The 12,400-nt window shown below is 39.9% G+C and overlaps 1 protein-coding gene across 1 annotated transcript; it reads right to left on the bottom strand.

Annotated features, from left to right (window-relative positions):
* LOC136751714 (olfactory receptor 2A14-like) lies at positions 1-11,286 on the bottom strand. The gene is made up of 2 exons (XM_066707507.1): positions 10,759-11,286; positions 1-285 (listed from the first exon to the last, which is right to left on the bottom strand). Exons 1-2 carry the CDS (start codon positions 11,284-11,286, stop codon positions 1-3), a joined length of 813 nt encoding a protein of 270 aa, XP_066563604.1.
* Positions 11,287-12,400: the final 1,114 nt, after the last annotated feature.

Consider the following 12,400-nt stretch of genomic DNA (forward strand, 5'->3'; position numbering starts at 1 on the left):
TCAGGCAGCAGCGGGAGGGCCCGTGTGACCCCTCTCAAACCTGGAGCGTGGCGGGGCAGGATCAGAGGGCAAGGGGAGCTGAAGATACTCCACAGCCCTCTGGATGACTGCCCAGAACTCCCTGTCCTGTCCCGTGGGAGCAGGAGGGGCATTCACACTCAGCGGAGGAGGAGAGGTGGGAGTGACCAGCTCCTCCTCCATGAGCTCCGCCTCGAGCTCTGAGTCCTCTTGAGGACCCAGAGACAGGGGGTCCTCCTCCCAGATGGCCCGTCTGCTGTCCTCCTCCTGGGATGGGGCAGACAGACTCCCCTCAGTCTCCACCGGCGCAGTTTAAGCCGGCGGGAGAGTGTCATGGTGTGGAGGGGGCGGCACCTGTTGCGCTGCCTGCGCGGCCTACACAGCCAAGAGAGTGCAGATTTGGTTCACCTCATGTGGGCGAGATCTCTTATGACACACCGAGGCTCAGGCCGGGCCTCGGATTTTACTGCCACTGCTAGCGCTCCTGCTGTGGAGGAAAAAGCCCTGTGGACAAAACCAACACAGCAAGCAGTCGGAATATATAAGACACTATATAAACACGACTATTATTTTTAAAGTGTGCTATTTGTAGCTGAAACTGAAACCGAAGCGCACCGGAGCCCCGGAGCGCAGACGGAACAGAGTCAGATTAGCTATCAAAGATAATAACTAATAACACAAATAGACACAGACAATAATAACAACGGTGGTGACAGCACAGCCGTGAAGCCAACCAACCGGGCAATAATAATTGTTAATAAACAATCAGAGTCTAATGCACAAGACAAGACACGGAGAGCTCACGTTCTCAGGTCAAGGCGAAGAGGCAAAAGAGGACGAACCTGGGAAGGGACCTGTTCTGAGTGACGAGTGCAGGGGCCAATGGCAGCTTTGATAGAGTGACATTTCGATCAGGTTCCCACGGAAGTGCGCAGAAACCCCTCCCCCTTGGGAAGTGCTTCCGACTTGAAAGACAACCTGAAAACAGGACAAGAACCACAGTGTATAGTCTACAGACTAAGATAATTTAAGTTAAATTAAATTAGCAGAGACTATCAATGAATAATAAAATAAAAACTGGAGCTAGTAGCTGAGGCACAGCGGGACAGCTCGGTTTAAAACTATTGTAATAATACAATAATATATGTATGCGTGACAGAAGTTGCAGTATATAATAAATATACTTATATGCAACCTAACCAGAGTTGGGAGTTTTGTGCTTTTATTAGGAATAAAAGACAGAGAGAAAAGGCTCTCGCTTATACACCAAGGTGATGCAAGGGCGAAAACGGCAAAGAGGAAGTTCCTGTGTGTGCGTCACATTATATACAAACAAGGAACAGAAAGGGGACTATTTGAGTGACTTGGATTCCCTTTGTGCAGTGCTTCCAACTTGAAAGATAAGCCACACCAGCTATACAAGCGCTCTACAGTTGCCTCATTTTGTACTGGCACATTAGAAACTGGGCCGGCTCACTCAATGCTTATTATAATGGGACCGTTACCATTACCGCGCCAGATTACATTTAATATCACTGTCATCCGGAGCTTTCCAGTGATGTACTGCATGAATAAGTCAGACTTCCCTGAGGAAAACAGGACTGGCTGCAGCCCTTAGCCCCGCCCCTTCCCTCACACACACTAACAGTGACAGCCATGAGACAATTCTATTTAGTTAAAAAACATGGAAAAACAACACAATAAAAGGTGGGGCTGAAAAGTTAAAACTTTAGCAGCAGAAGAAGGAGAAACGACAGTAAAGTCAATGCAGCGGCTGCAGGTGAAGCAGTGGGCCATGGGGAGCCAGGGCAGGGAGGGAGACATGACATTTGTATTGTGCTAATAGGAATGTTAATAGTTTATGGTCTAAATGTTTAAACACTAACAAATGTAACATTTATTTTGTCTGAAATGTTTTTTTTCTAAAATATAAAACAATAAAATAAGATGGGTAAAATTATTTATTTGTACTGTTTCGTGTGAGATTTGTATTAGATGTTTCAATAAAAACAATTAAAAAAAATGATACAAGGGTGTTGTACTTCCTTTTGCTTGTGTATGATAAATTGGAGAGGTTAGTGATTCTTAATTTAGCAATATTTAAAATCGACAGCAACAGAATAACATCAATCAATCATCAATCAATAGCGCCCCATATATGCAGAAGCTGTATTCCATCAATTACTGCTTCTCTGTTGACATACCCAATGTCATATTGTTAGAATATTGCTTAGCTGTATGTACATGTTACATCTTCATCAAAATTTATTAAAAAATAGCACTTTTCAAGCAGCAAAGTTTTACTTATTTTTAATATTTTAAATTTGCTAGCTAACTAGGCTAACTAACTGTACCAGTGAGATAATGCCAGACAGGCAGTTTGTTGATTAATGCACATGCCAGCCATCTCAGTAATTTCAAGCCCTATTCCTGAACATTTGTTGAATAGGAATTACACCAAATAGATTTAATATTTTCATCATATTTTAACTATGTACTTCAATTTGTGTCCTCTAAAATGAGTACACCTGAGCAATTTATAACTAGTTTTTTACCAGAGAGGTGAGAGTATGTAGCATTATAGTTATTGTGTATGGCCCTTCCATGATGAATCATTTAATTTGGATATGTGTATTTAAATGAAAATCTGCATTTTTACATTACATTCAACTGGTTAATGTTCATTTGAAGCCCTGCTATTTACATGAGTCAGTCCTTGACACAGCACAGACTTTTATTAGTTTCATAATGATTATTAATCCTGACAATAAGCTATTGCTTCCACTGTGTTGCTATCTTTATAGTCTGTAGCTAAAAAAACTATGAGCAACTGAATTTTAGTGCTATGCTACTTGTTCAATCATAACAATTCAGTGAGTGTTGTGTAGAACTCTTATAACAGTTTACAGAGTGTGTGTGTTCTGTAGCACTCTTAAAAAAGTACTATATTAGTGTACAACAATAGCTGTGATGCAGCTCAGTGGTAGTATTAGGGGCTGGTGTTTGCACTAGTGCGTCGACGGGGCAGTTTGTGTTGTGCCAGTCTGGGTCAAAATCCAGGGATGATTTTTAGTCCCTGTCCATCCCTGATTTCAGGCCGAACCAGTATGCGAGCCAAATTGACATTGGTTTTTCAACAAGGCAGTTTGCTCACCTCATACAGGTCTTCTCTGAGTCCTCAGTCTCTCAGGCCCTTGGGGAGTACAGTGCAATTACTCTGTGTGTTATTGTTTTGCATTGTTTTTGTTGTCTGTAAAGCCCTCATGGAGTGCAGCAGCACGGTATTAATGACTAACCATAGGGAAAATACACGTTTGCCCCAGGTGCTCATTAAAAAACTCAACTGTAACATTTAAGAACACAGCGGTAGCAGACAATTAAATATCGGTGTGTCTGATTAGCAGTATCTCTCGTTGAGCCTGCCATATTGTGACACACTGGGAGTTTCTCTGGGTACCTTTGTGTGACTGACTGCGCTGGATGGTAGTTGATGTGGGCAAACTTGGATCATTAATTATGTTTGTTTTTCACAGCCCTGCTTAAAGGAATAACAAACTATGTCATACTTTATTCTTTAATTACAAATTGTCCCCACACAGATCTCTCTCTCTCCCCCTCTCTCTCTATTCCATGCTTTGATCCTGTTATATCTTTGTATGATCCAAGCAGAAATAAAGAGTTCAGAGATAATATATTTAATGATAACTTGAATAATTTTATTACAGACCTTCAGGTTCCATAACCCAGCTCTGACTGATGCTTAATGGTGCGATAACTTTAATGCATTAATTCACCAATGAATCAGCAGTGGCTACATATTTAAAAAAAAAAAAAAAAATTATCATAAGTAAACCAAAAACTTGATTACACTAAATATTGATGAAATTAATATTAATTGAGCAAAAGATAATGTTTATGGAGAAAAATATTTTTTAAACTACTTTCAGATGGTAAAACATGCACCAGGTCAATTTGACCTGGTAACATTATTGCTGTTCCTTACAGTTGAACATAACAGGAGGGTTAAAGCAACAGCTATTTATTTTTCTTAAACCTTGTGGCAAATACATCACAAATACCAGTGAGCCAGTGAGCTGTGCCCCGTGATGCAGTCCTTGAATGGGATACCAACATTTATACTTTCTTGCAGGAATTGTGTTCCCTTTATAAGTGAGAAGATTGTGTGATTAACTGTATAGCTGTCACATTCAGCTAATTTGTACACATGTATTTAATATAAGATTGTGAGACCAACACTAAATGTCTTACTCCTTCTTAATTAAGTTGTTGTGATTATTATTACTGGCTGTTCATTAATCCTGCTTCTGTGTTTAAATGCTGCATTGGATCTTAATGGGGTCGGGGTGGGTACCTCATTCCTAATTCCTGCTCCCATCGCTCTCTCTTTGATGTGCTGCAACAAAGTGAGAGCTTGGTGCCACACACAATGCTGGGTCACGCTTAGAGGAGAACAACAGAGCCCTCTGCCCTGACTGGCTTAGACTGAGTCAGACCAGTCATGCCTCCTGGGATCTAGAGGGGAACACTACCCCTGCAATGCAAAAACAATCAAAAGAACATTGAAAGAAAAGAGTTGCAATTAGAAGCACAATCATTAACAATATGTATTTTAGTCATACACACACACACACACACACACATATACTCATGTAATATATAACTATTATTATTACTATAATTATCATTATGAGATAATAAGAAGAGGTTGTAAATTAAAATCTAATATTCTGAGTCAATTACTGAGCTCCTTTCAAATGTTTTTTTATTGTTTTGTAACAGCTTTCCACATCTCACAAATATGCAAATTAGTGATTTGCATACAATTACTTTGTTTCCAAATTCTTAATGTTTCCCTTTCAAAATTGATGCTGCATATTTTTGCTCTGTTTACTGACTTGTTTCTTTGTTAATTCATCTTCCAATGCACCACTCGACAGATGGCATCCAGGTGCTACGCAAGGCAGCAAATACAAAATACATAAACATATGAAAATAGATCAGAACAATAAAACATAATATAAAGCCTTCAATACAGTGTATCTGCTGGAACTGGGTTTGGTGAAAAATGTGATGTTATTGTCTGAGATAATCTACTTACAGTATGAATACATAACTGAATGCATTTGAAAATATTATAGCCAAATGTGAGTCGGACAATATGATACATCAGGAATCAGGGGAGGAAAATAGGCTAAAAAGAAAAAAAGAAAAAAAGAAAAGACAAAAACCAGAATAAGAAGAAAGTCATCCTATGCAATAGGTTTACAGAAAGAGGGGTAAATATATTTGGAAACTTATGTTCTAATTTACTAATGTCCACACCAACAATGCATTAATATAACTGGGATGTATGGATCATTTTAACCAGTAGTGAGTAATCTAAATCAATCAGTGTGACACCAGACCAGCTGTCAAATAACTGCCTGGGCCACAAGTCCCCTTTTGCCACAATTATAAGGCACAAATGCTACATTTTAATTTAAAAAGAGCATTATAATGCAGAAAATACATATCAAAAATGTATTAAGAGATTAATACATTGATACAAAATAATAATAAATAAATACAACTCATAAATATACAACTTACTTTATTTTACTTTATTAGGTAGTCATGGGCCCCAATTGGATGCACTGTGGGCCGAATGTGCCCTGCCGGCCACAGGTTACCCACCACTGATTTAAACAAACGTTTGCTCTTCCAGTGAAAATGTTTCCAGCTAAACATCACTGACTCAGTTTTGACAATAACAGCCACCACCCACCTGACATTTCATCTACCAGTACTTTGTTCATTCAAAGATAACAAATATTTTACTGCATGTTCAATACTAAATTTAAATTCGATGCATATGGGACAAATATATATTTTTAATTTATGATAGAAATATGTGATCCTTATTTATTTCTTTTTAAATGCCAATATTGCCCCCTTTTGTATATTTCAAATACATGGGATATGTTACAACAATATTTTAGTCTGTAATCCATGTATTTATTTTATAGGCTGAAAGTATATTGTAGAAATTAACCTCACTATATATTTTCAGCATATCAATTTAGCAAATGGATTACAAATTAAGCACTTACTCAAGCACAACTTTCCTTTCTCAAGGATATAGAAGATGAAAACAAATCTGTAGATCTTATTAAGAACTGTCCCATTGTGTTTCTTAACTGGCAGTTTTCATTTTGATAAAGCAATTGTTCACACTAGATTGGGTACTTCAATACATATGCATTGATTGTCTTTGCTGACCAACTACACACAACAGCTGAATGTGTGTCCTTTATTTCCAATATTTTGTTGATGTGGCAATACAGCCCAAAAGGCTATGTAAGCGTTCGGGAGTGTGTAAGAGTGCATTGTGTATTTTCTTTGTTTTTCCACACAGAACAGACCTGGGTTCTCATTAACCCTCTCTGTGTAATGAAACAGTCCTGAGAGGGCTTTAATAATTGGCTCTGCTGTGAAAACAGAGCACTGAGACATCCTCATTATAATAGACATCTATTTGCAAGAGGTGCCTGTGGACGGCTGAGTCACAGAGCAATTAAAGAGTTGCTAACAAACTAACAAATTGTACTTCAGTATCAGGATGTGTTATCATGGGATTCAGGGGATCACACTCCTCTCAGTTGATCTCATTTAGAAGCAGAGACAATTAAATGGATCAGCTGCCCATTGACAAAGTTCATTTTCATATTTGAGAAGAATCTGGAAGGGAATGTGTAGTGAGGGTCCAGTGTGTGCTCTTTCCACTGTTGCAGGCCCGGGCATCATGTTGCTAATCGCCAGTCAGATACAGCTCTCAGGAGGTCCCTGGAACAGCAGCCTCCTTCAGCAGCACATCTCAGCTGCTGTGAAAACCCCTACTCAGACACTGCCATGCTCCCTCTGTTTTTGTCTCTCTTGCTGGCTCTGATATCCTTATTTGAGACAATATGCTCGAGTCAAAGATTAAATGACCCTCTCCCACACGGGGTTGACATGGTCTCAGTTTATTGCACTCGGGACGACCTGCTGTTTTCTGGACAGTATGTAAGTTAAGGCCAAAGGAACAAGTTAACTCAGACACTTGTACATAGGGCTAATGCAAATTAGCCCTATGTACAGCTTATGGGCTGTTTTTGCAGGAAAATCCCAGAAAGGGTGGTTTACATGCATGAGAACAATACTCGAGACACTTACATCACTGAATCCATGACTGTCATGTAACAGCTTGGTCAAATTAAACAGTGTACAGTGTGCCTTGCGTCTAGTTGTTTAATTACTGTGTTTTACTGATCTTACCCGAATGGTTTTGCACGGCACTGATGGAGCAGTGTATATAAGTGTTTTGTAAAGATATACAGAACTGAACAGAAAAAAAAACAACTGTCCATATTGTCATTAATTATCTTAGCAACATTTACACACGAAATGTGGGATTACATGTGAAAACGGGCATGTTTTTCCTGTGTTTTCATCATTTTGAGTAATGCCCTTCTCTGTGGCCATTTTTTGGGCAGCAACCCTGATTCTCCTGAGTTTTTGTACACGCTCATCATCACTTCACGAGTTAAAAGCCCTGTGTATAAACTCCCCCATTGTCTCCTCCTCTCTTGACTGTAGCACTGCCCTAGCTGCTAGACTCCCTTCACACTCCATCAACAGGTGGCGCTGTTGTGGCATGCTTCCCACAGCCCTCTACACCTGCCTGATGCTTTACCTCGAGGAAACTCAGAGCTAACAAAGAAGGAATAAAAGCAAGGGAGCCTTTTGAGGATCCCAGCACTACACCCACATGCCACCGTGTCCTGGTGAGATTTCCACACAGAAAACATCTACACTAGACTCTCACTTGGAAAGCTCCAGCTGTCAGTTTAAATTCTAACTTATTGAATGGAAAGCCTTAAGAATGAATGTGAATCAAATTAAACAAAAAATAATTTTAAACATGTTATCACAATGTCTTTATTACTGATCTTAACTTCTGTACAATAGTTAGGATCAAAGTGAGCACTCTGGGTGATGGAATTGACTTTGGTATCAATAACTGGATTTGTAATTTGCACAAACCTTTTTCAGTGGAGTTTGATGTCATCTCTAATAATAAGAGCAATTTACTTTTTCTTGCATAACCACTAACAGTCATCGACCTACTGTATTTTAAATGTACCTGCAATAAATCAATCAATCAATTCAATCAATTTTTATTTGTATAGCGCCCTTCGCAGGGTAGCCACAGAGCGCTTTACAGACTGGTAAACATACAACAAACATACAGCAAAATAAAATACATAAATACAATAAAATAACATATAGACCTGTAAACATTTTACATGATCTAGAATAAAGTGAGTGAACATTTAAGTAAATAAACCATTTAGGCACGGAGGAGAGAAAAACAAAAAAACTCCTATGGATGGCATGTAGGAGAAAATAAATCTCTGGGGGTCCACGGCTTAGGGCCCAGGCCTAATGGTTGCCTCCCCTCCAGGCAGTATAGTTGTTACAGCAACAAGGAGATCAGAAAGTTCTTTATCGGTGCTGCTGGCTGTGCTCTTCCCTCTGGAGGAGGCCTCTCGCTGGCCATCGGGGGTGGCGGGGTTGGACCATCAACAGACTTTGGGTTGCGATGGCTCGTCAGACCTTGGGTCTGGATGCCCCGTTGACCCTCCGTGGTGGGGTGCCTCTGGGGTGGGTTGTGCCTCATCAGACTTCCATGGTGGGGTCTGTGGAATCTGTTTGACAGATATGATTTAAACCATGACAGCACATTGTGAGATAAGCCAATACGGTTTTCTAAGCGGTGTATCAAGATTTTGTGGTCGATTGTGTCAAAAGCTGCACTTAAGTCTAATAAAATAATAACACTGGCGTGCCCTACGTCGGAGGACTGAAACACGTCATTCAATACTTTTAACAGGGCCGTTTCTGTACTATAGCCGGAACGGAAGCCTGATTGGAATTTTTCATAAAGATGATTATCGGTTAAAAAAGCTTGCAACTGGTTTGCAACTACTTTCTCTAGAACCTTAGAAAGGAAGGGAAGGTTTGAGATAGGTCGATAGTGTTTAAGTTGGTTTGGGTCGGCACTGGGTTTCTTAAGAAGTGGTTTAATTACAGCTATTTTAAACGATTCAGGATAAAGAGACATTAATAATATTGTGTATTCTGTGAATAATTAATGGCAGAGATTGTTTTAGTAGTTTAGTGGGTATAGGGTCTAGTGCGCAGGTTGTTGTTTTCATTTTAGTAATTAAGGAGACCAATTCCTGGTGATTTACTATGTTAAACGAGTCCAAGGTAGGCAGGGGCTGTGAAGGACTGCATGTGTCGGCTATAGTATCTGTGTATGTTTCCTATTCTGTTTTCTAATGCCGTTAACTTTGCTATTGAAATGATCCATGAAGTCACTACAGTGAAATTCGGGGGGATAACCTCTGAAGGCTTTACCTGCTGGTTAGTAAGTGTTGCTATTGTATTAAAAGGAAAACACAGGTTATTCTTATGAGTCTCTATTAAATTGGAGTAGTAGGCAGACCTAGCAGAGGACAGGGCCTGCTTGTATCTTATTGTGTCATTCCATGCCATGTGGAAGACCCCTAGTTTTGTTTCTCTCCATTTACACTCACATCTACGGCATTCTGTTTTAAGTGAGCGAATGTGTTCGTCAAACCATGGTGAGTGTTTTGTTGGTTTAATTTGTCGTGTCCTTAATGGGGCTACTGTATCTAAAGCAGTGCTTAGTGTATTGTTGAAATTATTTAATAATTCATCTACAGATCCTGTTTTGATAAAACTAGCATTTGGCAACAGAGTAGTGAATTTATGAATAGCAGTGGGATTTAGGCAGCGAGTTTCTATGTTCCTCTCCTGTGTCTGTTAAATCTGTTACCCCTTCACTTACTCTCTCTATTAAAAACAAAACACCCACCCACACACAATTAATTTTAAGTGTGGGTGGGTGTCTGTACGTGTGTGTGTGTATTTGAATTATCTTATGAAGGTGGAGAAAGACCAAGACCTGGACACAAACAAAACTTCCAGTTAGAAAATTATTAGGGAAAAAATAAAAATACCTGCAGTCCCTGGGATTTAATAATGTGTTTGTTTTGTTTTATTACATGTATTTTTGCTGTGAATCATACCTCTCTTTTGGTTTTCCAAAACAAAGAAAATGCTCCTTAAATCCTGACCTGCTTTCTCAACATCAGTTTCGCATTACACAAGGATTTCCTTTCATGAGAAAATAAAGACTACATCAGAACAATCAATTAGTTATTTATTTTCATAAAAAAACAAAAACAAATCCAAAGATTGACATTAAGAAAAAGGGGTTAAAGTTAAAATCCAATTCAATAATACATTCAGAACAAAACTACAGTACAAATAACATTCCAGGTATACCATTCAAGGTCAAAGAGATGCATTAGAAAGAAGAGATCCATCAGAACAAAATATCATGGTGTGAATATTTGAACTCTAAGGAGTAGTTACATTCCTTTATAATAAGACAACGGTGTACATGTTACTGTTTCAGATTCTCCATGTCATTATATGGTTGAATATGACAATATTTACCCATCATTTGAATAATATTCAGTGAACAGTTTAGATGAATCTGGTCTTTAAACTGTGCCTATTTATCAATGATGTATGTTCAGAGTAAAAAGGTGTGGAAGTGATAGTGAGTGAGAGAGCTGAACTCTCTCACATGCTCTTTGGAAAGACTCTGCTCTTCTTCAGGGTTTTCAGCAAGCTGTCCCTGATCTCTTTAGTCCTCAGGCAGTAGATAATCGGATTCATGAGGGGAGGGAAGACGTTCTGAAACACAGCTGCCATGATGCGCTGATCTGCTGAGGTCCCAGGAATCCTGTAGGAGATGTAGACTCCTACGGCCGTCAGGAAGAACACAGAGATGACGAGCAGGTGTGAGCTGCAGGTAGAGAAGGCCTTGGCTCTGCCCTCTGCACCGGAGATCTGAAGCGCTGACCTCATGATCTTCACATAGGACAGCAAGATGAGGGTGAGAGGGATGAGGAGCACAGACAGAGCAATGGTTAAGCCCAGAACACTGTTGATGACAATGTTTGCACAGGCCAGCCTGAGCACTGAAACATGATCACAGAAGCAGTGGAGGATTTGATCAGGTCCACAGAATGGCAAACGCACAGCAAGAATCACCGGAATTAACACTGATAAAAACCCTCCAGCCCAACACCACACAATGTGCCTCTTGACAAGACTGTTGCTTGTCATATTAGAGTAGTGAAGTGGGTGGCAGATGGCAAGATATCTGTCATATGCCATAACTGTCAAGGTAAAGGATTCTGCTGATATCAGACTCAGGAGAAAAAACATCTGTGTGAAACAGGCACCGAAGGAAATTAATCTTGAATCAAACATGAAAACAGTTAACATTTTAGGGACAGTGACTGAGATCATGGAAATATCCAGAATAGCCAGGTTACAAATCAGGATATACATGGGTGTGTGAAGGGACTCGTTTACAGCAAATATGACCACAATCAAGAGGTTTCCTGATACAGTGAGGAGATAGACAGCCAGGAAGACCACAGACAGGATGGTCTTGCTCTCTTGGTCCTGCAGTCCAGGGAAGCCAAGGATGGTGAATTCTTTGACTGTAGATCCTGTGTGGTTTGAGTCCGACATGACTGAGAACAAAAGGAACCGATTTAATAAAAGTCTGGAAGACATACACACACATCTCTTATGTGAATATCTGCGGATGCTGAACTGCCCTATAGAAATAAAAAGAACCATAGAAAATAGGGTTTTGGTATATTCAAAGCTAATGTGAAAACATATGCCCAGGGTATCATGTATCAGCAGGGTCATCATATCCTTTTGCTATTTAGCCAGATAAGAGGTATTGTATTCTTATGTTGTAAGATGCCTTTCATCAATTTAAGAAAAGTTGGTGCATTTTATTTTAAATAATACCTGTTTATGCTATTTGCTATCATATACAGTCAAAACTATATACAAGTAATTATTTATCTTGAATTATTGTTTACTCAGTTATCTAGATTTATCAAAATTTCAATAATAAAAATAATGAAAAGTTCAGCAGGATAGCTCTGTGCTGTGCACTCTGCCTCTCCCTGTCCCAGCGCCCTGTGCAGCCAGCGCCTCTCCTCCCAAGTGAGGGCAACTGGCCGTCCTGCTGGAGTCACCTCTTACCTTGTCCCTGAGCTGGGCAGGTCCACATGAGAGCAGTGTCAGCGCTGAGAGCTACAGTATTTATGGTTGCTCCTGGTCCTGGAGGGCAGGCTAATGGCCCCATTAAGGAGCTGGTTGCAGTTGTTAGGAGCATCGTGGGCAGCCCCAGAGCAGAGGGCAGAGGGGACAG

The sequence above is a fragment of the Amia ocellicauda genome, chromosome 6 (assembly GCF_036373705.1).
Source record: "Amia ocellicauda isolate fAmiCal2 chromosome 6, fAmiCal2.hap1, whole genome shotgun sequence".
Lineage (NCBI taxonomy): Eukaryota > Metazoa > Chordata > Actinopteri > Amiiformes > Amiidae > Amia > Amia ocellicauda.